Source organism: Chanodichthys erythropterus, chromosome 8 (genome assembly GCF_024489055.1).
Source record: "Chanodichthys erythropterus isolate Z2021 chromosome 8, ASM2448905v1, whole genome shotgun sequence".
Classification (NCBI taxonomy): Eukaryota; Metazoa; Chordata; class Actinopteri; order Cypriniformes; family Xenocyprididae; genus Chanodichthys; species Chanodichthys erythropterus.
The window spans coordinates 1,776,154-1,803,511 of NC_090228.1; the positions used below are offsets into that span (position 1 = coordinate 1,776,154).

A 27,358-nucleotide genomic window follows, 5' to 3' on the forward strand; every position below is an offset into this window, starting at 1 on the left:
TGAATAATAACGCTATTGACCCTTTTCACATATCTGAGTTTCTCAGAAGCGGAAATCGTAATAGTTGGGTAAACCAGAGTTGGGTAAACTTCTTGAGCGACGAATGAAAGAGTACATTAAATATATTTTTTTGTGATCCAATTTGCTTAAATAGCAGAAGAAAAACTACATAGTGTTTTTACAACTTTCAAAAAGTAGTAATGGTAGTCAGAAGTGAGAAAAAAAAATTAAATATAAAAAACTTTGCTGGATTTACGATGCTGATAACCATTGAAACGAGTCATCAGTCTGTGAAAAGGGTCCATTGTCTTTTTAGAGTTGCTTTACAGCAGAACTTAAGTCTGTTTGCATCATTGATCATTACTTTCCTGTTTATTACTGTAAAGCTGCTTTGAAACAATCTGTATTGTATTAAGTAGGTGTGTAACGATACATGTCACGGTATGGACGTCACGGTTCGGTGCATACAGTCAGACGACGAATACAGTCAGTCACAGGCGATCCACACTCCAATCCAGAAGGGGGCACACATGGTAATGCAATGCTGTTTGCTAACCGCCACTATGTATGCATAGATATGTTTACGTGTAATCTCTCAATCAGTGTTTCAACCGCAAAAAGACATCAATAAAACATCTTGAGAATAATATCTCACGCAGCATTACATTTACTTCAGGCAAGTCATTTAGTGCCCACAGCATGTTAGTTTACTAGAGAAATGAACTCTAGAGGGATCATTTTACTAAATATATGTACTAAATAAGCTTATATATTCATTATAATTACTTTACCTGTTAGTAATGTCTTAATTATTTCATATACAATTATTTAATATAAATTTGCCATGAAAACAAGTTATGACGGTAACTGTGTAAATGATTACAAAATTATTAGTTAATTCAAAACCTGCCTTATGTGCAATTTACATATTTTTGAGTGTTGATTATTATATCTGAAAATAAATAGCAACTAAATATAATAGTTTTGTTAACTGTAACCTTTATTAAAATAATGTGCAAGAAAGGGATCCCTGTATATAGTTTACAGTGTTAACTGAGATTTTTTCTTTTATCCAAGAAAATTTTAATTATAATTGAATTTATTTAAAGAGAGAGACACAATTTGTTCAGTAAACCACTGTTTAATAAAAAAGAAGCAATTTATGTTTCGTTTTCTTCCGCCGAATCGTGACTTCAATACCGAGGTACGTACCAAACTGTCATGTTTGTGTACCGTGACACCCCTATAAATCAAAGGTGACTTGATTGACTATTAAGACAGTAAATTTTGACTTTAAACACCACCTGATTCCCAGAAGCCCTGGAGTCTTGTTGTCCTGGTTTATTTGCACGGCTCCTAATGAGCATGTATTAGTGGGCTTATTTTGGCAGCAGCTTTGAGAAATGACTTTATTTGCTGGACAGCTGCCAGTCCTCTTCTCCAACACAAGCGCTCGCTTTCTGACTCTGCCTCAGTCGCATCTCAGGGATGCTAAAATCACTGCATGCTAATACTCACATTAGAAAACCAGCACGCTAGCTCTGTAATGCATCATCACTGTCAGTAGCTCATATAAAACAAACACCTTTAAAGGCTCTGATAAACAGAGTCCCAACCGGGTGTGACGGTAAAGAAAAAAAAGAGATAAATATGATCCCTACCATGTTAATCTGAGTTTAGATAAGAGATATGACTCCTTCGATGAAAATAGGATTTTTCTTAATCATTTTATTTTCCACCAGATGATGATTTGGCATAAACAATGAGCAAACACTTAAGATTTTGTGTTGGATAAATATGTTCAAATTGGCTGTGATCTTGCTGCTTTGCACAGTATTTGATCTATCGATGGTGGTTAGCACATGTGTCATATTTTCCATGTTTGAGCATCCCCAAGTGTTCCCCAGTACCTCAGATCTCAGATGGATGGTGGCGGAGGGATCCAGACAGGCTCCGGGCTGCACAGTCCTCACTGGCTCAAACATACAGCAGTATTTTAAAGCCATTACTCCTCCACGCTTTCGCTGGGAGGAGAGAAAATGAAAACCAATCACCCTTGAGCATATTACAGACTTCAGTCAGCTCAGCCTCTCTTGTGTCCTCTTTATCTAGCCAATAAATCTCTCTCACCGCAGCACAATACTGTCATTCACACACAACACTGTCCTCATGTCAAGAGTTTATGCGCAGTAATGTAATACCAAACCTCTCTCAGGACATGAAACGACAGCCACAGAATTCACAAGCACACACAACATCAAAATAAAAGGTATATTCTGGGTTTAAGTCGATATGGAATGAAAACCAATCCTATAAACGTTCTTAATACATGATCCTGGTGTTATTGTGAATGATTCAGTGCACATTATTGACTAAACAATTCCTGATTAATAAAATTGCATACATTTTCTCTCACTGAAAATCCTGTTTCACTCATAAATACATTATATTAAGGACGTAAAACAGTTTCATTTTGAAATGGTAGTTTAACTGCTATAAATGATGAATCACTTGTGGCATGGAAAGCTACAGTTTTAGAGCAGCTAACACGTGTCAGGATTATACGTGTGATAGTTCCGTATTTCAAATGTTTATTGCTATTGTTTATGTCATTGTGTTTCCTTGTTGGTTTAAAAGCATCAAAACCAATGCATCAAGGGACACGTCAAATCGATTGTCTACAGCACAGATGCTGTACACAGGCATATTCCTTTAAGACTACTAAGACAGAGGTGAAGGAAACAACAGAGTTCAATGGCATCACCCCCTCACCCTGGCTCTTCTGTCAACTGGGACGCTGGGAAATTATGCAAATGAGCGGATGTGCAAATGTGAGGTATTTAATATACAGTATGCATAATTGATGAGGGGAGAGGAGGAGAGAGAGTATAATTGAGGTGCGGTTTGTGAATAGCTGAGAAGTTTTCTGTTCAGCATTTGATGAACAAAAAGATTTTCAAGGCTGATTTTCGTATGCCGGGAATACAGAGAGACACGAGCACATTAGAGGGTTACTGAGCAAAAGCAGGCTATTAATTTATTACGGCTGACTCATTACTGACCTGCCCGCTTCCATTTACACTCCACTATGTCAGACACGGGCCTGGTGGTAAAGGTTAAGCCACTCAAAATGTGATGTGTCCTGTATGAGTGTGTTTGAGGAGGACAGGCGAGATGAGCTGGATAAGGTGTCAGGTTAATAGTGGATCAAGTGAGCCGTGTTATGACTGCTGCAGGTCATGCATACAATGATCAGCTCAAAACTCCATTCCAGGGATTAACTGTCATCAGGACGGGCTGATCCCAAAACCCTCAGACAGGTTTTCCGAGGACATTGGCAACTTTCTGTGCTAGATATCGCAGTCTTCCTCCAAACAAAAGCATCTGTGAGTTGCGATACGAGCTGCTGTGCACTTACAGTTCGGAGGAAGTGGTAAAAACATCTACAATGATGTCGATCCAGGGCCACTTTCCCTGTAATAGGTCATACTGCAAAGGCATCTTTTCATTGTTGATTTAAACGAGTATTCATGGTTCAGTACAAGGAAAGCTCAATAAACAGCATCTGTGGCATAATGTTGATTAACATTAAAGGGGTGGTTATTATGATATCACTTTTTTATCTTTGATTAGTGCATAATGTTGCTGTTTGAGCATAAACAACATCTGCAAAGTTACGATGCTCAAAGTTCAATGCAAAGGGAGATACTGTCTTTTAAAGAAATCTCTGTTTAAGGACTACAACAAACGGCTACAAGGAGCTTCTTCCTTTTTTACATAAACCCCTCCCCCGAGAACACGCAACAAAGGGGGCGGGGCCATGTTGGGCTGCTTTAGAGAAGAGGAAGAATTGTTGTAGTAGAGTGTTTTTGCCATGCGTCATTTTACGGCGGCTGCTTCACAAACGAGGGGCAATTCAACACTGGAAAAATTGGACTGGATTTGCACAAAAGATAAAACATGACGGCACATGCTAGTGGATGAGTTGAATCAACTCCACAGCAACTACATAAATTTATCACATAAATTCAGAAACATCCAGTTGTTATCGTCATTTTGGCTACGTGACATTCTCCCTCTTTGTTGTTGTTGTGCAACCGAAGCGTGAGTTGTTAAAGCTCCGCCCTCTTCTGGAAAGGGGGCCGGGAGTAGCAGCTCATTTGCATTTAAAGGGACACAGACAAAAACGGTGTGTTTTTGCTTACACATAAATGGGGCAAATTTGACAAGCTGTAATAAATGATCTGTGGGATATTTTGAGTTGAAACTTCAGACACATTCTGTGGACACCAGAGACTTATATTACATTTTGTGAAATGGACATTATAGGTTCCCTTTAAAGGGTTAGTTCACCTAAAAATGAAATTTTGGGTGAGCTAACACTTTAATGTTACGGAGCCCCGCACGTCACCTATAGGAGAAAAAAAAAAACAATCCGTGCCGACGGTTTTACAATCCGTCCCCTCAGTTTATAAACCGTGCTCACGGATTCTTAAACTGTTCCCTCGGTTTAACAAATCGTGCCCACGGATTAATAAACCGTATCCACGAATTTTCAATCCGTGCGCTCAGATTTCGCAAACCGTACCCTCGGTTTTTAAATCCGTTCCCACAAATTCATAATCCGTGCGCACGCTTTCGCAATCCGTTCCCACGGTTTTGCAAAAACTGTACTCACGGATTCATTTTAGAAGAACATATACTTTAGTACAGTAAACTGTAGTGTATATTGTAGAAAACTTAGTGCAATATTGGGTAAAGTAATTTGTTTATATTACTATAGGCTAGTTGTTATATTATCACAACAATAGAATTACCACAATAAATTAATTCAGGTAGGCTACTATATATGGTTCAAAAACACTATAATATTTACTAAAAAATTACTATAGTATTTTTTCCACATGGGCCAGGTACGTGTTAATGAATCTTATTGTTTTATTGTGTATTTTTCATCAAATTATATTAACTGCAGTGACTCTCTATCAACGGGTAGCGGAATAATAAGAATGTGCGTCAAAATCTTGTGTTTATTTATTATAATCTTAGCACTTTATTATTATTGCCCAATAAACCTGCCATTGTGACTGACTTTTAATTTCTTAAATTTGCTCCTCTTTTCTTCTAAATGCATGTAGCCTAAATGTAACAATAGGCTAATAATAATAAAAACAACAACAACTATTATTATTATTTATTGTATTTATTATTTAAATGTATTTTTTTATCAATTATTTTTATTCATTCATTATTTTTATTATTTATGTATATAAATGAGTGCACTTTAGACAGAATGTTTATCATAAAATAATTAATGAATGCTTTATTTAAAAAAACCTTTTTATTATACTAAGCTTTTTACCCAAAATAGACTTTAAAAGATAAAAATAATGGAAATTCTCAAATGAATTTGGTAAAATAAAGTTTACTTATTTAGGATAGCATGCATCCCGCACCTAAATAGGTGGCCTGGTTGAATCTACCGGCAAAGATTGGAGGCGGGGCAACAAATCCGGCAGTTTTTACAAAACCGTGGGAACGGATTGTGAATTATGAAAAACCGAGGGTACGGTTTGCGAAATCTGAGCACACGGATTGAAAATTCGTGGGTACGGTTTATTAATCCGTGGGCACGATTTGTTAAACCGAGGGAACAGTTTAAGAATTCGTGGGTACAGTTTATAAACTGAGGGGACGGATTGTAAAACCATCGGCACGGATTGTTTTTTTTTCTCCTATAGGTGACGTGCGGGGCTCCGTATAATGTTGACTCGTCCCTCGTTTCCTTAAAAAAAAAAAAAGAAGTAAAAATGCACCATATACAGTGAATGCAATTTTGTGGAGGATTTAAAAGCAGAAACATGAAGCTTATAAAAGTTTATAAATATTTATAAAAGTACTTACATTAATACTTCTGTTAATTCTTTGAACTGTAAAGTGTTTGGATCATCATTTTTACAGTCGTATTTACAGGCCTTATTCGCTTATTGTAAGTGCCTCACTGTAACACAGATTTCTGCTAACGAGGGACAAATGGAAATTAATTTTTGTGGTAATCAACCTAATGCTGTTGACTGAGCTTAACCTGGAATGTTCCTTTAAGGCAGCTTTGTGCCACCAAATTCTGTGTGTGTGTAAAGATAAAATGCCACAAAAAAGCATATCAAAAAATGATTAAAAAAAACAATGAAACTGAAGTAGTGGCAGATCTTTTCTTCTTTATTATGATGCAAAAAAATGAAACAGCCTTTATATGTATTGGTTTTTGACTCTGAATGCAAGCTTGCAATCGACTATAAGAAAGGGGTGGGGGTTAATTGGAATAAATGATTGGAGAAGAACAGAAAACATCACCAGAGAGAAGTCAATGGCTATAACTTAAATAAATACGAGGTTAAAATGTTTTTAAATTAAACATATGGATGAATCATTCACAATAAGATCAATAATGATTTTAGAAAAGGAAAAGGAAGATTTTCATTTCATGCTGGCCTTAAAGTGACAATAAAAAATGTTTTTCTAACTCAACATTTTTGTCTAGTATTTCAGTAAAAAATCTAAACAATCTCTTAAATCAAGATACATTACTTGAGAAGCAAAATTTAGTGACTTTATGCTTAAAACAAGAACAAATATCTGCCAGTGGGGTCAGAAAAACAAAACTTGTTGTTTTTCTTGACCCCAAAGGTAGATTTTTTTCTTCTTGTTCTAAATATAAACTTGCTTAACTATATGTCATTTTATGTCTTGATTTAAGAAAGTGTAGACATTTGTTCTGGAAATACCAAGTAAGAAAATTATTTTTTGACGTGTAAAGACAATGAAGTTGCTTTTAATAAAAAGTGTCAGCTAATATTATTAAACATCTGCCAATGGCAAGAGTTTTTTTACCTTTCCAGTGTCCTCTGAAATCTCATTTGGCACTGGATACATTCAGCTCTAAAGTGATGCATCACATATTTACGCTGTAAGATGAGAGAAACGGAGAAACACAGAGAAAAAGAATAAGAGGTCAGTGAAAATAACGAAGAAGAACAACTCCAAAAAGCAAACGCTTTATCTCCTCTCTGCTCTTTCTCTTTTCCCATTTTCTCTATCGCTCCCGATCTTAATGAGTACCACGGTCGTCCATCCTACAGCGGCACACAGGCCGTACGTCACCACTCGCCAAGGATGGGAGGGAGACGGGACATGGAAAACACAACTCAGCAACAATGACTAGACGAATCCATGCACAAACACACACTTACACTCGGCTCCATGCAGCTCTTTTTCAAGGGCATCGTTAGAAGAAACTCCTTCCTGTGACCTGATGCTGTGCAGCATAACTGGTGCTTTTGTGCAACCGTCTGTTTTTAGGGAAGAATGAAACACAGTATGAAAACACCCTCAGGAAAGGAACAATCACAAATGAGTTCTCTTTAACATCTCAATTTATTCTCCAGGACAGAGATTTGTACTTAAGCATCCTGCTTCTCTGGTGCATAAGAAAAACACCCTCATAATCTCACGCATGTCTTCTCTGTTTAAGAAATCGAGACATTTAATCTAGAAAAAAACATTTTCTCCTCTCTTTAAACATCTGACTCATGCCGCCCGATGTTGGTGTTCGTGTATATATGCCGTCTAGACAGTAACGGTCTGTGGTGCATCTCAAACACACAGATTTGTATTTTCGATGTGTGTGAAGTCGGCACGCAACACCACACCTCTGACCTTCTCAAACACAGACGCAGAATATTCATCATCGGTGGCTGACAGCAGGATATACAGCAACATCCACGACATACGTTATACTTCAAGCTACAATTAAAGCGCCAACATCTTTATAGTCAAATGTATTTGGGAAGTGCTTTTCACAATACACATAGTTTCAAAGCAGAAAGACATACATACTGTTACAGACATACTGTTATGTCTATAATGACTTAGTGATTTACCATAGACCAAGTTTTAGGGCCATATGATGATATAAAACAATAAAACAAGTGACCCTCCACATTTAGCCATTTAAAGATTTAAATATTGGCCGGTTTTGTTCTATTAAGAGATTTAAATATCGGATGATTTTGTTTGCTTAAGAGATTTAAATATTGGTCGTTTTTGTTCTATTAGGAGCTTTAAATATTGGTCAGTTTTGTTCTATTAAGAGATTTACATATTGGTTGGTTTTGTTCTAAGAGAAAGCAAACAATTCTCAAAAAGTACTGACAATATGAACGGATGCTGCAGATGAAATGTCGAAGTTATATCTTGCTATCGCCCCCTTAAGGACTGAGGTTTCTTAAAGCCACAGTAACACGGGCCGCTTCTGCTTTCGTGTACTTGCAAAGAGTACGTTTCTGGCCTAACAAACTGCTCATACACTAGTTACAGTAATGGCAGTGTTAATTAAGGTTGTCGATGTGTTAATAGAAGTATCTAATGAGTTGGTAAAGTTATAGGTGGTGGGTGTAATATATATTAATCGAGTAGAACAAGAAAAAAAGGGCTATTTATGCAGATTCCCATTTCAGATTGGACTCTCTATCACAGGTCGTGGGCAGTTGCAGAGACGATTAGACCCTGTGGACACAAACACACACACACATGCTCGGGTGTGTGGACCTCATTGCAATGCATTATGTGGAGCCAGGCTGCAGCAGAAGCGAAACCCACTGCTAACCAGCATGCTGTCAGGCTGTAATGGCTCAAACTACAGCATTACCCCTCGAGACAAACACACACATCCACTGTAACACCCCACACTCTCTTGATGTACTGTGTTTTTATATACATTGTAATGCTGAGATTATGACAACAGGCTAGATCTACAAGATCAAATGTGTTACTCACCTTCTTCACATTGAAATGCATGTTTATAAAAAGGATGAAGCCGTTATCCAGGAAGCTGCTGGGAAAAAGGCACCTGGCCTCATCAAATGACCTATCAAAGTCCGCAACCACATAGAAAAGTTAGAAAATTATTATGAAAAACTACATTGGCTCAAAATACATTTTAAGTGTACCACAGGGCACGAATAAATATAGTGCAACAGTCAAGATCCGGAAGTAAAAACTCTATTCTTGTCTCCACAGGGGAATTGATTTTTAACTACAACTTAACAACAGACCTACTGTGAGATACAAGGCTGTTAATCAATGGTATATACTTTTGACAAAGCCATCAGTTCGCATAATTATTTCAACATAAACCTGTTTAACAGCTAAATTTGTGGTGAAAAACTACATTACCCATGATGCTATTAAGAAAACTCCACCAATCAGAGAGTCACGGCAAGCAAATCACACCAAAAAAGCTTGCAGAGAACGTCCACTCCTGTGAAGCACTTTTATTTGAAGTCAAAAAGTTATTTTAAATTGTAGTAATATTTCACAATATTACTGTTTTTACTCAATCACTTAAGTTCACCGCTATCTCACTGAGTCTGGATCATCCTCACAGAAAGCCAGACCATACCACCATGAACTCAGCAGGAATCCCACCACTGGGCCCCTTCAAAGAATTGGTTGATACCCTCTGCTGTGTGCTCACTATACTTGGATCCACTTCCATCTCACCTGACACTTCTGTAACTCCCACCAGCTCTCCTTCACCACCAATCTACGCCACCAGTCCCATGGCCAATCCACCACCTAACTCTGGCTCAGTGGAGGACTGCAGTTGCTTTCTTCTCCAGTGATCTCTCACCCTTCAGATGCAGCCACATTGCATCCCCACTGAACGTGCTAAGATCTCCTTTGTCCTATCTCTACTTACCGAGAGAGCACTGCAATGGGCACAGACAATTTGGCATCAAGCCACTCCAGCCATCCAGTCCATCGAGAACTTAATTTCCCATTTCCGAGAAGTCTTCGGGCATCCATAAGAGGGCTCCTCCATAAGTGAACAACTTTATAATATATGACAAGGCAAAAATTCTATTACTGACTACGCTTTGAAGTTTCATGCTATATCAGCCACAAGTGGGTGGAATGAGCCAGAGCTACTGACAACCTGCCGTCAAGGACTCCAACCAGCATTGCAGCTGCATCTCTCTACTTATGATGATGATTCAAAGGGATTTGAATGTTTCATTCAATTCTCCATCTGAGAGTTGCCTCCACCAGCCAACCACCAGTCCCCAATCACTGGCTCTCTAGGACCAGGCAGTGAATCCATGCAAACAGCTGCATTCCAACTATCTCCGGCAGGGCGTCAACGACAGCTGACGCACAACAGTTCCTGTACTGTACTGTGGTGTGGTGCATTCAAACTCTACGTCCACTTGTGAGTTATGTAACCAGTCCTAATGTCAGTTCCTCTCCATTTAACTACCTGGTTTTGGAGAATTTCACCTCTGATCTGATTCTGGGGTGCCCTTGGCTCTTATATCACTCTCCCATTATCTCCTGATCCACCAGAGATATCCCGAAGTGGGGCTCACAGTGTTTCTCCTAACTTTACCTTTTCCTACGTCATTTGTTCCATCAAGAAAACCACTTCCTTTGGCTGTTAACTCCACTACCATCGAGAGTCCCAAAAGCACGACACCTGTAGAAATCCCTTTGTGTTATGATCACTTTCAGGACGTCTTCTATCCCCAACGTGTCTCACAATTTCCACCACACAGACCATTGGATTGTGTAATTGACCTCTTACCTAATGAGCCAGTGCCCTGCGAAAAGATCTACCCATATTCCCTACCCAAGTAAAATGACATGATGGCTTTTCAGCAAGGCTACATCCGTCCATTGACATCACCTGCTGCTTTGAGCTTTTTCTTCATCACAAAAAATGGAGGCTTGAGGTCGATTACTGGGACCTTCACCATCACAAAACAGATAAACCCAGCCACATACCAACTGCAACTCCTACCTCACTACCACATTCATTCCACGTTCCATGTCTCCTTCGTAAAGCATACCTTCCTCCACAAAGCCTGGTCTAGCTGATGACGGTGGAATGAGCCGTAGCTTCTCACTACCAACCATCAAAGACTCGAACCGGCATTGCCGCTGCATCATTCAATGGGACTTGAAGGTTTCATCCAACTCTCCATCCGAGTCATTCATCAAATGCTGCCTCCACCAGTCAACTGCTAGTCCCCGATCACCAGCTCTCCAGAACCAGGCAGGGAACCTATGCAAATAGAAGCATTCTGGCTATCTCTGGCAGAGCCCCAACGACAGCTAACCCAGCAACTGTGCCTGTACTGCGGTGTGGTGCATTCAACCTCCACTGGTGAGTTATGCAACCAGCCCTAATGTCACATTTCATGTCCCCCTCCTTAAGCCTCACCATCCTCCTCTGTCATCTTTCTCCACATAGCTTGGTCCAGCTGACAACCGGTGGAATGATCCGCTGCTACTGACTACCTACCGTCAAGGACCTCGAACCAGCATTGTGGCTGCATCTCTCCACTTATGATAATTCAACTGAACGTTTCATCCAACTCTCCATCCGAGTCGCTCATCAAATGAAACACTCCCTCTATGAAAATCCAGCCTTGCAGACTCCGCCAGTCAACTGCTAGTCCCCAATGACCAGCTTGTGCAATTGACCTCTTACTTGATGAGCCGGTGCCCTGCGAAAAGTCGCTCATCAAATGCTGCCTCCACCACTCAACTGCTAGTCCCCAATCACCAGCTCTCCAGAACCAGGCAGGGAACCTATGCAAATAGACGCATTCTGGCTATATCTGGCAGTGCTCCAACGACAGCTGACCCAGCGACTGTGCCTGTACTGTGGTGTGGTGCATTCGACCTCCATGTCCACTGGTGAGTTATGCAATCAGCACTAATGTCATTTCCTCTCCATTTAATTACCTGGTTCTGGAGAATTCCACAGCTCATGTGATTCTGGGGCACACTTGGCTCATCCATCACTCTCCTGTTATCTCCTGGTCCACTGGAGGCATCCATCAAGTGGGGCTCACAATGTTTCCCTGGCTGTTTTCCAACTCAACCTCTTCCTGCATCATCTGTGCTCATCAAGAAACCACTTTCTCTGGCTGTTAACTAAACTCCCATTGAGAGTCCCAGGAGCACAATGTCTTTGTAAATCCCATCATGTTATGGCCACTTACAGGACGTCTTCTGCCCCCAATGAGCCTCAAAATTACCACCATATAGACCATGGGATTTTGCAAATGACTTCTTACCTGGTGAGCCAGTGCCCTACAGAAAAGTCTACCCACTTTCCCTACCCAAGTAAAATGACATGACAGCTTTTCAGCATGGCTACATCCATCCATCGACATCACCTGCTGCATTAAGCTTTTTCTTCGTCACAAAAAATGATGGAGACTTGAGGCCCTGCATCGATTACTCGTCCCTTCACCATCACAAAACAGATAAACCCAGTCACATTCCAACCGCAACTCCTACCTCACTACCGCATTCATTCTAAAATCCATGTCTCCTTCCTGAAGCTACACCATTCTCCTCTGTTATCTTCCTCCACAAAGCCTGGTCCAGCTGATGACCAGTGGAATGAGCCGGTGCTACTTACTACCTACCATCAAGGACCTCGAACCGGCATTGTGGCTGCATCTCTCCACTTATGTTTCAATTGAACGTTTCATCCAACTCTCCATCCGAGTTGCTCATCAAATTAAACACTACCTCTATGAAAATCCAGCCTTGCAGCCGCCGCTACTCAACTGCTAGTCCCCAATCTCCGGCTTGTGCAATTGACCTCTTACCTGATGAGCCAGTGCCCTGCAAAAAGATCTACCCATTTTCCCTACCCAAGTAAAATGACATGACGGCTTTTCAGCAAGGCTACATCAGTCCATTGACATCACCTGCTGCTTTGAGCTTTTTCTTCGTCACAAAAAATGATGGAGTCTTGAGGTCCTGCATCGATTACTGGTACCTTCACCATCACAAAACAAATAAACCCAGTCACATACCAACTGCAACTCCTACCTCACTACCGCATTCATTCCACATTCCACGTCTCCTTCTCGAAGTATCACCTTACTCCTCTTCCTCCACAAAGCCTGGTCCAGCTGACGACGGTGGAATGAGCCACCGCTTCTGACTACCAACCATCAAAGACTCGAACCGGCATTGCCGCTGTATCTCTCCACTCATGATTCAATGGGACATGTTTCATCCAACTCTCCAACTGAGTCGCTCATCAAATGCTGCCTCCACCACTCAACTGCTAGTCCCCAATCACCAACTCTCTAGAACCAGACAGCGAACCTACGCAAATAGATGCATTCTGGCTATCTCTGGCAGAGCTCCAACAACAGCTGACCCAGCGACTGTGCCTGTACTGTGGTGTGATGCATTCAACCTCCATGTCCACTGGTGAGTTATGCAACTAGCATTAATGTCATTTCCTCTTCATTTAATTACCTGGTTCTGGAGAATTCCACAGCTCATGTGATTCTGGGGCACACGGCTCATCCATCACTCTCCTGTTATCTCCTGGTCCACTGGAGGCGTCCTGAAGTGGGGCTCACAATGTTTCCCTGGCTGTTTTCCAACTCAACCTCTTCCTGCATCATCTGTTCCCATCAAGAAACCATTTTCACTAGCTGTTAACTACACTACCATTGAGAGTCCCAGGAGCACAACGTCTTTGGAAATCCCATCATGTTATGGCCACTTACAGGACGACATCTGCCCCAATGAGCCTCACAATTGCCACCACATAGACCATGGGATTGTGCAATTGACCTCTTACCTGGTGAGCCAGTGCCCTGCAGAAAGATCTATCAACTTTCCCTACCCAAGTAAAATGACATGGAGGCTCTTCAGCAAGTCTACATCCATCCATACATAACACCTGCTGCTTTGAGCTTTTTCTTCCTCACAAAAAATGATGGAGACTTGAGGCCCTGCATCGATTACTCGTCCCTTCACCATCACAAAACAGATAAAACCAGTCACATGCCAACTGTAATTCTTACCTCATTGCCGAATTTATTCCAAAATCCATTTCTCCCTCCTTAAGCCTCACCATCCTCCTCAGTAATCTCCCTCCACACAGCCTGGTCTGGCTAACGACCAGTGGAATGAGCCGGCACCATTGAGTACCTACTGTCAAGGACTCTAACCAGCATTACGGCTGCATCTCTCCACTTATGATGTTTCAATGGGACTTGAACATTTCATCCAACTCTCCATCCAGTCGCTCATCAAATGAAACACTCCCTCTGTGAAAAATCCAGGCTTGAAGCCTACACCACTCAACTGCTAGTCCCTAATTAACGGCTCTCCAGAACCAGGCATCTCTCTCCACATAGCCTGGTCTGGTTGACAAACTTTCTCTGCCACTGCTCCTGGAGGATGGGCCCCTGTACGTAGTCAGAGAGATCCTAGATTCCCGGCGGTGTAGGAGTCATCTTGAATACCTAGTTGACTGGGAAGGCTAAGGACCTGAAGAAAGATCTGGATCAGGATGACATCCTGGATCTGGCCATGGAGGGGGTGGATGAAGTCACCAGGCTCTCCCTCCACACACACACACACATCACAATCCCCAGAGTACTCATCAGCCTCACCTGTCCCTCATCACTGCTGCAATCACCCTTCCCTCAGTCAGCATCTGGCCACCCTTTGAATACAACTCAGTTACATGTGATACTTACCTGCCAAGGTCTCTGTGTGATACCAGTCTCCAGCATATATTCCTTCGTCCATCTCCAGCAATCTCCTTGTTCTCCAATGTCTTTGTCTGATTCTCTGTGTGTCCCTTGGACTCCTCGTTCCCTAGTGAAAATATAGCATTATTATTGTACTGTATATTCTGCCATTGAACTGTCAATTCTGCTATACTCACCTGTTGCACTGCGTGTTTCAATAAATACCTGCAGTTGGGTTCAAAATTCAGGTTTAAATGAATAGTTTGATATTTCACCATCATTTTTAATTTGATTGCCGTTAATGCGCTCTATAGCAAACAAGAATGCACAACTTAAAATCACGTCTGACTAACGGTTAAAAGAATTTCATCTAATGAAAGAAGCATTAACAAAAAACATATGTGCATGTGTGTTAATATTGCATCAGATGTCCTGAGCCGATATCCAGACCGCCAGATGTTTCCATGTGTCCGTAATGGGTTGTTCCAGCGTCCACAGACCCCTGCTGAGCACCATCTCCATCTGCCAACACTCACAGCTGAGACCCCACGCCACAACCCAGGGCTGAGTTAACCTGTCCAAGAGACCGTAACACACACACACACACACACACAGACATACATGCACACACAGACATACATGCACACACAGCGTATGAAGCAAAACACACTCTACAGATATGCATTTTAGGGGTGAGAATCTTTAGGCAACTCACAGTCTGATTCCAATTATTTTTAATTAATAAGTTTATTGACTTTGAATATCAAATTTGTTTGTGCATTTTTATTAAACTACTTGTGTACTTTTGTTAAGAATTTAGTAATTATTCACCTTGTAGCTGGCTGCTTTGGTTCATGGCAACTATAAAGTAATAAAGGGGAACAAAGAAACACATTACAAGCAATAAACAAAAATTGCTTTCATTATCTGAGAGTGCTTTAAGTATCTAAGTTTTCAAGACAGTGAAGGGATAGTGAGGGATTTTTCTCTTTTTCTTAGCATTACTGCTGTATGATTATTACTGATGATGAAGTATGCAGAATCTATTCAGTATCGTTGCATTAAAGAATATATGTGAACACCACAACCTGAGTTTTTTTGCACAGCAGGAATGATGCTCTCAGGTCAAACTCGATGGCTTCAGGTTAGAGTTACGGCATGTCAGAATGAAACGTTTGAGAGCAGCCCACTCCTGGATGATTCAGAGACGTTAAGTGTGTTTGTCAGCGCACTGTCATACACTAAAAGTCCAGAGTGACAGCAGCAGATGGAAGACGTCGAAAACACTACTGTGGCCTGTCACACACAATCAAGCATCCGTTTTAGGGCACAAACACTCACTGCTGACTATAAACACTTGAATATTTACTTAATATTACAGTTTCCAACAAGCTTGTGTGGAATCTTTTTTTTTTTGTAGGTTTGAGTTCGAAGAGCCTCTCCTCAGTTTGTCATTAAGCTTTCAGCCTGTCTGTACACACACGTACACACACACCTGCTGTGAGTTCACTTGGATATAACCGTGTCCATCTATGTCAGATATCCATAACAGGGTGGAAACATCCTCTCACAGACCTAAAGGAAAGAAAAATCACATTAAAGATCTCATTAATATCTAAATTGTTTCTCTTAGACAGTAACTACATTACGCAGAGAGCAAATGGATTCTTTTTTCTCCAGATGTTTCAGAAAAGATCTCAACAATGTCTCAAACTGTGCTGAAAAAGATCTGAGCTGATATCCACGTTAGTTTTATAGCTCTCTCTACATATATTAAAGTAACAAAAAAACAAACACATTTTTGCATTTCTTCCTTTTTGTGAAACATCATAAGAAGACATTATTAAGTTTCCTGATCAATAAAATGACACACCCACACACCCAAAAAGACCCGAAAACATTGTCTCCCCCTGTTTACACCGCCGTCAGCTGCACAGGAAAGACAATCTCTGCACCAGAAGAAATACATCATTAAAATCGCATTGAGGAACCATTCATCCATTTAGACCGAAATCTCATGCCACTATCTAATCAGAGACTGCTGCAGGACCGTTGCAGTCGATACAGACACTGGTCCTGTACTCAGTGCCGTGTGTCAGTCAACATCACTGTAGATTTCTGGACTCTAATGGTACGATTACACTGACCATAACAACATAATGCAGACTGAGGCCACAGGGGGTCCAGTCTGAGTCAGAGACAAAACCAGATTTAAGGAAGCAAAGGTTATATGAACAGTAATTAACAAGCTCCTTTTTTCATTCATCCTGAACTGAGATGCAGATAAACATGTTTTCTGTAAATGGACTAATGCTTTTCCCTGATAATACAGACAAAAAAAATCCCATAAACATTCAATGAAAGTCATTTCTAGATAATATCAGAGATCTTTTGACTTGGACAGTAAGAAACCACCCAGCAACCACCCAAAAAGCACCAACAACCACTTTAGCAGGCAACCAAACGTTATAATAATCTTCAGAAAATGTATGAATCTACTATTTAAAATACATTAGAAATGGTTAAAAATGGAAGGGATACCAAAGACGTGAGATAAGCAGCTATTTATAACCACCTTAATTTGCAAAGTTGAAGTAAGCTATTTCCTGAGAGTTATTACTTCATTATTTGGTAAATAACTAGAATAAAGTGCAGTTTGACCTACAAACCAGTGTGTTTATGATTAAGACAAAACATTTAAATAATATTAATATTATTATGTATATAATATTATGTATAAATAGCTATGCATGACTGCTAAAATGGATGGATACATGGATGGATTGAACAATAGAACGGTCGGTGGATGGATGGATGGATGATGGATGGATGGAGCAACAGAACGGTGGATGGATGGAGCAACAGAACGGTGGATGGATGGATTGAACAACAGTATGGTGGATGGATGGATGGATGGATGGATGGATGGATGGATGGATGGATGGATGGATGGATTGAACAACAGTATGGTGGATGGATGGATGGATGGATGGATGGATGGATGGATGGATGGATGGATGGATGGATGGATGGATGGATGGATGGATGGAACAACAGAACGTTGGATGAATGGATAAGCATGCTCTGACTGAACTTTTGTTGAATGCTAATTTTAAAAAAAGAAGAAGTAAATTTATGATTAGCTTGGGCTCATGCTGGTTTGAGCAATATGATCAGCTGATTGTTTTTGTTAAGAGCTCTTTGTGGCTCCAGTCCAGAGAGCTTTAATCCAGACAAACACCAGAGCTGATCTATTATACAGGTCAGGACAGCCGCTGGGCTTTGAGTGTTTATGTAAATATATGCATCAGTGTGGTCAGAAACTGATATATCACAGCGGCTGCACTGCAGACACAACCTTCTCTCTGAATAGAAGAGGAAAACAGTAAGCAATGCATAGAAAAGAGGAAAGAGAAAAGGGGTAAAAGTTGGAGATCAGTCCTCGGTGCATCCCATAGGGCAGAGGCAATTTTCAGCTCTACTGAGCCAATTCCTCAATGACTAAAGTCCGAAAGACTGACAAAACTTATTCATAACGGCAAACTCCTCCATTCTGTCATTCAACATAAGGCTTCAGTCGGCTCAAATTTGGACCAGAGATCAGAGAACTCCATTAGTAGGCAGCGGTGGGATATGAGTGCGGTATCGGGTGGAATAATTCTGAGTGGAAATGAGGGCAGTTTGTCATTATAAAACAAACAGCCGGCCGCTGAAAAACAGAATATACGGACGTTTAAATGACTCGAATGCATTCCATTACACCTGATTAGTCAAGCAGGTCCAAGCTTTTAGGACTCCAAAAGCAGAATATCTCACATGTGCCGAACGAAACGAGCCCTGCAAACAGCCTGAAGAGGAGAGCGCTCAAAAGTAGATGAAAGCCAGAAGAAAGGATGTCTCCTAAAACACAGCACAGTAGCTCTCTTCTGAAAAATGCAGGTTTCTACACTGAAAATGATGTAGGGTTTGCTTTTACTTTTACAGTTTTCACTCAGAAATTGCTAGTAAATTTCACAAATGAAAGGCATGTAGAAAACAAAGTATGTTTTCTTGTAAAACATATTCCAATAATCTTTGCTTACAACTTCGAAAAAAACATTTTTTACAGTGTGCAAAAAGTACCTGATAAGATTCATGTTTCAGCCGAATCTGAAGCAGCGTCCTTCACGGATAAGGCGATCCCATTATGCATTGCAACACGCTCTGTAAAATATTTGAACCATGATGGCAGTCAAAATGAGAGAACTGTTCAAATTATATATTTCATTCAATACTGAAATATCAATAAAAAATAGTTCAATTGAAATATAAATGCATTTGCGTGTGCCAGGGTCATTATCGGTAACTAAAACTAAAACTATTAAAAACATTTCTGCCAATTGAAATAAAGCCAAAATAAAATTAAATAAACTAAATGAAATCTAGAAACTGAAAAAAGTTTAAGCTGAAGCACTAAAACTATTAACTGGAAATAAATAAAAACTAAAACTAAAACGGAAATAAAAATAAATTAAACCAAAATAGCAATATATTTATATATATATATATATAAAAAAACCACTAATAAAATGACAAAAGCACATAAAAATGTAACTAAAAATAACATGACAACTACAAATATAAAAATAAAAGGTAATTGGAAATCTTAAAACTATAATAAAAAATGATAAATTAGATTAGATAAACTTTTTTTTTTTGCTTTTCCAGAGGGAGAAATTCAAAAGTGTGTGTGTGTGTATATATATATATATATATATATATATATATATATATACACACACACATAAATAGTTTTTGGTTAACTTATCAATAAGCTAACATAAAACTCTAATGGAGTTGAGTACTTAGGAAACAGTTATTTATATGATGCACACAGTTGCTGCTTATGTACAGCATCCCTAAACTGTTGTGTTAATTAAGATGCATTAGAAGGCAGCTGACTATACAGACAGCAAGGCAGCTCACTGGGCTTTGGAACAGAGCCTTTGTGTACACATGACTGTGTAGCGTACTGGAGTGCAGATAGCCTGTAGCGGGCAGTGATGTGTCGTGTTGCGGTTATTGACTCCTCCCCGCAGACACAGCGGGCTCCGTCTGCATTGTTTGCCTCTTCTAAAAACACAGATTGCTGGACATGGAGCGTTTTTATAGGGATTAGTTTGGCTTAGTGCCGTGGCTAACGCCATGATTAGGGCTTTCTGGCACTGGAGATAAGTGAATTCTCTCTGGTTATTCAGAGGCTGTTCAGGGGAAAAGCAGCAAATAAGGCACCGTTTTAATGGAGAAAAACAGAGTGAACTGTCGCTCTGTAAGACTGATAACCTCTTCCCTCTAATCACCATTACCGGACTCGTATCTATTCACATTCACAGAGACAGAGAGAGAGAGAGAGAGAGAGAGACAGACAAGCATTAGGTTAATTTTGCCCCATGGCGCTCATATGGGAACCGTTCCTTTGCTCTAATCCTGATTTTTAATACAAAGAGGAAAGGCACGACTGAGCCAGAAGCGGGAGATTAAACTGACAGTCCCAATTTGTCGTTTTTCTTATATTTTCAGTCTAAAGGATCAAACAGCTGTAAGGTTACAGAACCAAGTCTGAATTCATACAACCTGTTGTGTGCAGTCATCCATGATGCACAGATGTCAGCGTCTTCTATTTTTAGGACCATTAAGATTTTTCTGCCCTCCGACACTATTTTCATGAAACTGAATAAGACATTTCCACCCTAAATCACCTTACTTCACTGCAAAACAAGAAGAAAATGTTATTAATATAACATAATATAATGTTATATGATACAAAAAATAATTTTGTAAATTTTAAGGAAACATCTGCCTTTAAGGTATGCATTACTTTTAAAGCTTTGTACTGTAATTTTTAATTAGATGCAATGAGAATTATATTTTTAAAAAAAAGTCTTAAATGGTCATAATCATTATGATGCATAATATATTTTCTAATTCTTTTGGTTTTGGGCTGAAATGTAACCTGGACGTGTTTTTATAACTTTAAGTTCTATATAGAACTTAGTAATTCGATTCTGATGCTGTAAAGAACCCAGAAACCAAATACGCAACATATAATGAAACATTTAATCTTCAAACAACCATATAAGTCTATTCGAGAACCCTACATAGGCATAGCCACTGTGGTTCTTGACAGCGCGTACATAAAGCAGAACTGGAGTAAACGGACGTGTGCGCGCCCGCGCGCACTCGCAGTGTAATTGAATGCTGGAGATGAATCAGACAGCGCGGTGCGCGTGCTTGTTGACTTTAAAGCAGAAGTTGAAAGCCACGAACGCTTTCAAGTTCGAGCAGTGCTTAAAAATTTCACTTATTTTCATCCGTTTCATTATTCACATTAGTTGAAATCATACCCTTCACGTTTTAATTGACATGATGAATTGGCACTCTAACCAGATATTAGATGTTTTACGAGTGTGTGATCATCGAAAATGCCCAAAAATAATTGGTTCAATGTTCAATTACACGAAGACACCGAATATTAAATCACATTAATTTATATGGTCCAACTAACTTACTCCGCTGTTTCCATGGAGACCAACCAGTTTACCACATGTTTCTTTGAAATATGACTTGAATATTAGTTTCTTAGTTTCAAATTGTAAAGTTTAGACGGACTATGTGCGAAATACACAGCTGGAACGTATTAAATCACACACTTACTGTAATATGTATTGCTCTGGAACGGGAGATTATGCAGCTTTTTCAGGGAGCCACTACATCCGTGAATCCCCTCAGGCGAACGCTGTCTGTCTCCATGCTGAATCACTTTCTGTTGACAAGTGCGACTGGCAGATGTCCTCATCGGGTTTATTTAGGTGGTTATTCGGTTATTTTTAATTTTTATAAATCAGAATTATTACTTTATAAACTTATTGTGACGAGGTAAACTCTGAGCGGCGCTCACTCACCTCACGCGCTTCCCGCCCTTTCTCCTTACAGGCGCGCGCCAGTTATTTCAGCGCCAAAATATTATAATTTCACTTTTTGATGCATAATATATTTTCTAAAAACTAGTGCAGAAACATTATTATTTTAGCACTTAACAATTAAAAGAATCAAATAGGCATATTTAAATATTAATAAAAAGACTTATTATTGATTGTGATAAAAAGACAAATTATTGATTGTGAACAGGCTACTTGTTTAATGCCTTTTAAAAAAAATGGAATCTCTTATGGAATCATGCAATCATTCAGAATCATGTAAATATAACATTTGTAACAATAACATTTATTATCTTTTGATACCATCACTTTACAAAGGTATTGTCACAGTCACAGTACTGTTTGTGAAATTAATTTATGTAAATTACATACAGTGCATTATTTGTCTTATCTTACACTCTAAAAAAATGCCGGTTTGAAAAACAACCCAAGTTGAATTGAAAATGGACAAACCCAGCAATTGGGTTTTTGTTGTTTAAATGTTTGCCCAACATGCTGGGTAGTTTTATTTAACCCAACTATTTTTTTATTTTTTTAATTACTATATGCCTGGCTTAAAATGAACCCAAAATTGGTTGGAAATTAAAAATCAGGCACATAATTACTAGAGGCAACAATAATAATCAAAAGGATTACATTTATTAATAAGCAATTTAATAAATGTCTATTGCTCAATTATTATTCATTAAACTTATTAATACAGTAAATGCTATTTCCAACATATTTTGGGTTCATTTTAAGCAAGCAACACAATGATTTTTAAACAATAGTTGTTTAACCCAACCACTGTGTTTGCCCATTTTCAACCCAACTTGGTTTGTTTTCAGTTTTTTAGAGTTTTTTAACAACCACAATTAGAGTGTTTTATCACTTTTCATAATTTGCAACACTAAATCTCCTCTCTCTCCTGTATAGGTCAGAAGTCATACATCCTGCCCATAGTGAACTGACCAGCTGTACCTGAGCATGGACACCATGGATACAATAAACTTCACCTTCTGGAACGCCTCTGAGGGCAACGAGACCATGGAGACAGTGGACGAGAGCCCATATAAGACAGTGGAGGTGGTGTTCATTGTACTGGTGGCCGGCTCACTAAGTCTGGTGACCGTTATCGGGAACATCTTGGTCATGCTTTCCATCAAGGTAAACAGAAGCCTGCAGACTGTCAACAACTACTTCTTGTTTAGCCTGGCCTGTGCTGACCTCATCATTGGCCTTTGCTCTATGAACTTGTACACAGTCTACATTGTGATTGGATACTGGCCACTAGGTCCGGTTGTGTGCGACCTGTGGTTGGCGCTGGACTATGTGGTTAGCAATGCCTCCGTCATGAACCTGCTGATCATCAGCTTTGATCGCTACTTTTGTGTCACCAAGCCGCTCAGCTACCCGGTGAAGAGGACCACCAAAATGGCAGGCATGATGATTGCCGCAGCATGGGTGTTGTCTTTCATCCTCTGGGCTCCGGCGATCCTGTTCTGGCAGTTTATCGTTGGTGGGCGCACAGTGCCAGAGAAGGAGTGCTACATTCAGTTCTTCTCCAACGCCGCGGTCACCTTCGGCACAGCCATAGCTGCTTTCTACCTGCCTGTCATTATCATGATGGTGCTGTACTGGCAGATATCCCGCGCCAGCAAGAGTCGCGTCAAGAAGGACAACCGCAAGCCATCGGGTGGCAACCTCGATGTGGCCTCTTCCAATCAGATCCGTGAGAACGCAGCCAACAAACCCACCAACAACAACCTAACAGCTGAAGAAACAGACCGAGGACAGACCCAGCTAACAGATGACGCCGCCAACCAGCACGATGCCAAACTCCAGAATGGCAAAGCGCCATCCACAGCGAGCGGAGAAGCGGAGGCTGAAGAGGGCGGAAGAGGAAACTGCGTTCCCGCAGAGGAGAAAGAAAGCTCCAATGACTCCACCTCTGGCAGCGGCGGCATAACCAATCAAAAGGAGGACGCGGCACCATCCAGAGTGGACGACAACCAGGCTCCTGCTAGGCATTGCGCCAAAGCTGGCGGCTCCAAACTGACGTGCATCAAGATCATCACCAAATCGCCAAAAGGAGACTGCTACGCGCCTTCGAACGCGACCGTGGAGATCGTCCCTGCGACCGAGAGGCAGAACCACGTGGCGAGGAAGATCGTGAAGATGACCAAGCAGCCGCCCAAGAAGAAAAAGGCGCCGTCCTCTCGGGAAAAGAAGGTCACGCGCACCATCATGGCCATCCTGGTGGCGTTCGTGGCTACTTGGACGCCCTACAACGTCATGGTCCTCATCAACACCTTCTGCTCCAGCTGCATTCCCAACACCGTGTGGACCATCGGATACTGGCTCTGCTACATCAACAGCACGATCAACCCCGCCTGCTACGCCCTCTGCAACATCACCTTCAAAAAGACCTTCAAACAGCTGCTGCTCTGCCAGTACAAGAACATTCGCTCCACCCGATGAGCAGCAAACATAGTGTGTGTGCATGCGTTATATTTTACATGTGTGTGTTCTTGTGACTAAGGTATATGTGTGGATGTGTTTGTATGTGTGAAGAGGTCATAAGGAAGTAAAACCAATTCAAGTCGTCGGCCATTATAAAACTGGCCCAACAACACCCGTCATCCTACTTTAATTTTTTTGTCAGATACAAATCAGACACGGTTAAGTCAGATTTTCCTCTAAAATAAGTGCAGAAAATGCAGTCCTCAGATCGTGTCTGGGCAGGTGTGTGTTTGCATTCATTGTTTTTTTATATATAGATAGTCTGTTGTAGCACTTTGCAAACATAGATGTGATGCATGTCACAAAAGGAGGAAAAGAAGTGCTAAAATATCTGATTTATAAACAAAAATGTTAAACGTACAAAAAAATACGAGCATATAGATCAGATTGGAGTCTGTACTATTCAATAATACACAAATAAGGGGACAACAGGGCTGACTGAAGATCCAAACCAAACGCGTTTGAGCTTCAGTATAAAATCACACCTGTATATACGTGTATATAATCATGTACTGTATCCGTGTCGTGTGTGTGGTTGCATGCTGGATGATGGTGCGCGTGTGTTCGACATTAAAAGTCCAACATGAAGCCCGTTTACTGATGTGTAATCAGGAATATTCAACAAGATTTCATCCATATCATTAAAAGAAACAATTTTAATAATGTGCACCAATGAATTATGTAAAATAAGGTCAGAAACATGTGTAAAGGAAGTAAACGGGCTCATGTTAACTTTAAAGCTTCATTAAATGGAAGTGTCTATGATGACAGGTAGCTGGTTGCAGGGTTTGTGTGTGTGTGTGTGCTCTGTGAGAGCAATAAGAGGGTTGAAGAGGCTCTCCGGTGTGCCCGTATGTTAAAGTGGATGAGTTTTGAGTGCTCGGGGTCTCCAGGGATGCAAATCTAAACCTTTTAAAGTGAACAGACGCGCAGGATAAAGAGGCTCTCACAGGCACGCAGCCATTAGCATCCACCTCACCTCTGCTTTGCATTTACACAAAACAGTTCACTCACACTTGGGAGAAAAAAAGGAAAATACCAGCTACGTACAGAATAATGAAGAGAGCGCTAATTCATCAGATACTCCAAAACCTGCTTGTGAAACTGAAAAAAATCTTATTAAAAGGCCAAAACGCTTGCTTTCTGCCTCATTGTAAATGACATTCAGCACGTCTGACACGTATGTTTTTGTGAAGTGCAACGTCCTGACGACCCGTTCATGATACGCCTGCAGGCGATGTGTTTGAAAGTGTGTGTGTGTGTGTGTGTGTGTGATCACCCCGGAAAGGGGTTTATTAAAACTCACAGGTTCATGCCTTGTGAATTTAAAGGGCTAAAGTGCATAAGCTTCCTCATCTCATTATGAGACGCCATTAGTTGTTTTGGAATCATTAAAACAGATTAACAGAATCCTCGCTCAAAGCAGAGGATCATGGGAAATGTCAGTCAATCGATCACAGAGATGCAGCTCATAAATTTGACAGTGATGCATGCTGGGGGAATCGAGCTCGAGCTTAATTTTGCATCAGTGTTATTTTTAGTTTTTTAATATCGCTATTTAGGTTTGATTTATTTTTATTTCAGTCTTAGTTTTTATTTTTTTCCAATTTAATAATTTTAGTGCTTCAACTTAAACTTATTTCAGTTCATTGCCAAAGCAACATCTATAATTTAGTTTATTTTTTTTCTTACTAATATCGGTTTTATTTTATTTGAGCTTTATTTCAATTAACAAATGTTTTTAATAATAGTTTTTTTTTTTTTTTTTTTTTTACGATAAAAACCCTGCATCAATATTAATAAATATACCATGGTAAGCGAAGCTTCAGTTAAAATACCACAGTAACTGTTGTAAAATCATAGTAAAGTAGCATGAATCTCATTCAAATTGTGCAAGATGTAATCTGGCATTTTCCTTTGGGAATCGTGGTTGTAACTGTGGCATATTGGAAAATTGCAGTTACCATGGTACATTTTTGTCACAGAGCTGTCCTGTATTTATACTGCCATATATGAATATTAGACACATTCGTTCTCATCCCATCTGTTATGTCCATCCCTCAAAACACATTTAAAGTAAAACCTGTTTCCAAATAATCCATGTTTACTTTTAGCACTATCTCTCTTTCTTCAATCTTTCCTATTCACTTGGCATATACTTAACTTTCACACATACAATTTTACACATGCATAAACATAACACTATCATGCATTATGATGTTTTGTTGTTCTTCGGCAGATTTTAATGTTAGTGATTACTGTAGGATGAGTGACAGGGTGTAAAATACAGAGAAACTGTTAATAATTAGTATTCAGCTCAAAAAATATGCTGACAGATGAAAAATCTGTGTGTGTGTGTGTGTGTGTGTGTGAGAGTCTGTATTTCCTATTTTGTAGTTATGAGGACCAAATGTTCCCACAAGCACAGTAATACCAGTCATTTTTTTGGTCCCCATGAAGAAACAAGCTTATAAATCATACAGAATATGTTTTGAAAATGCAGAAAGTTTTCTGTGATAGGTTGGTTTAGGGTCAGGGGAGAGAATATACAGTTTGTACACTATAAAAATCATAACTTCTATGGAAAGCCCCCATAAAACACGAAAACCCAACATGTGTGTGGAGGTCAGAGGTCGCGAGAGATGCGCGGGTTCTGTGTGTTATTAGTTGCGAGCAGGACAGATAGCGCAGGTGTCAGAGTGAGCGTTCGGCACAATCCGGGCCTTAAATGGGCCGACGCTGGTCTCACATTCCGTCTGTCCTTCAGCGAGGGATAAGCACTGAGAGTGTGTGATAAGATGATCTTTACAGAAACACTCCACAGGGAACACAAACAGACGGACGGATGCCACTGTGATCTCAGTGATGCCGCTGGTGGTGACCTGCTTTGTCATGTTTAGTGTGCACATAAACACACACACATACACTCACTCACACACGCGCACACACACACACACACACACACACACACACACACACACACACACACACACACACACACACACACTTATCTAGCTCTGTAAATAAGGATATTCCATAGACTTCTAGTCTCTTTATAGCCTCATCATTTAAAAGAGAAAACTAAACTCAACCAATCAAAGAAAACTTGCATTTTTAAAATAATGAGTAATATTTGTCAGATTCAGGTCATTTATGGAGACACATTTGCACACAAAGTCCAGCTAAACTAAGTAAACACTTACATATAAACAAGTGAGTGTCATGAAAACTGCTATTTGTAGGGTATTTAGAAAAAAATATATACGTACACTGTTAATTTTGGATGGCTAAAATCCA

At 40.1% G+C, this 27,358-nt stretch overlaps 1 protein-coding gene across 11 annotated transcripts in view; it reads left to right on the forward strand.

Annotated features, from left to right (window-relative positions):
* chrm2a (cholinergic receptor, muscarinic 2a) overlaps positions 1-24,173 on the forward strand; it is a 93,942-nt gene extending 69,769 nt beyond the window's left edge. For 4 of the 11 annotated variants that reach the window (XM_067391368.1, XM_067391366.1, XM_067391367.1 and 1 more), the window contains one exon: positions 22,475-24,173. In XM_067391368.1, coding sequence (XP_067247469.1) covers positions 22,526-24,019 — 1,494 coding nt within the window. In that variant the 5' untranslated portion in view covers positions 22,475-22,525 and the 3' untranslated portion in view covers positions 24,020-24,173. Of the gene's footprint in view, positions 1-2,787; positions 2,837-15,009; positions 16,083-22,474 lie in introns of those variants that run through there. The other 7 variants (XM_067391361.1, XM_067391360.1, XM_067391362.1 and 4 more) reach the window with 5 other exon arrangements.
* The last annotated feature ends 3,185 nt before the right edge of the window (positions 24,174-27,358 follow it).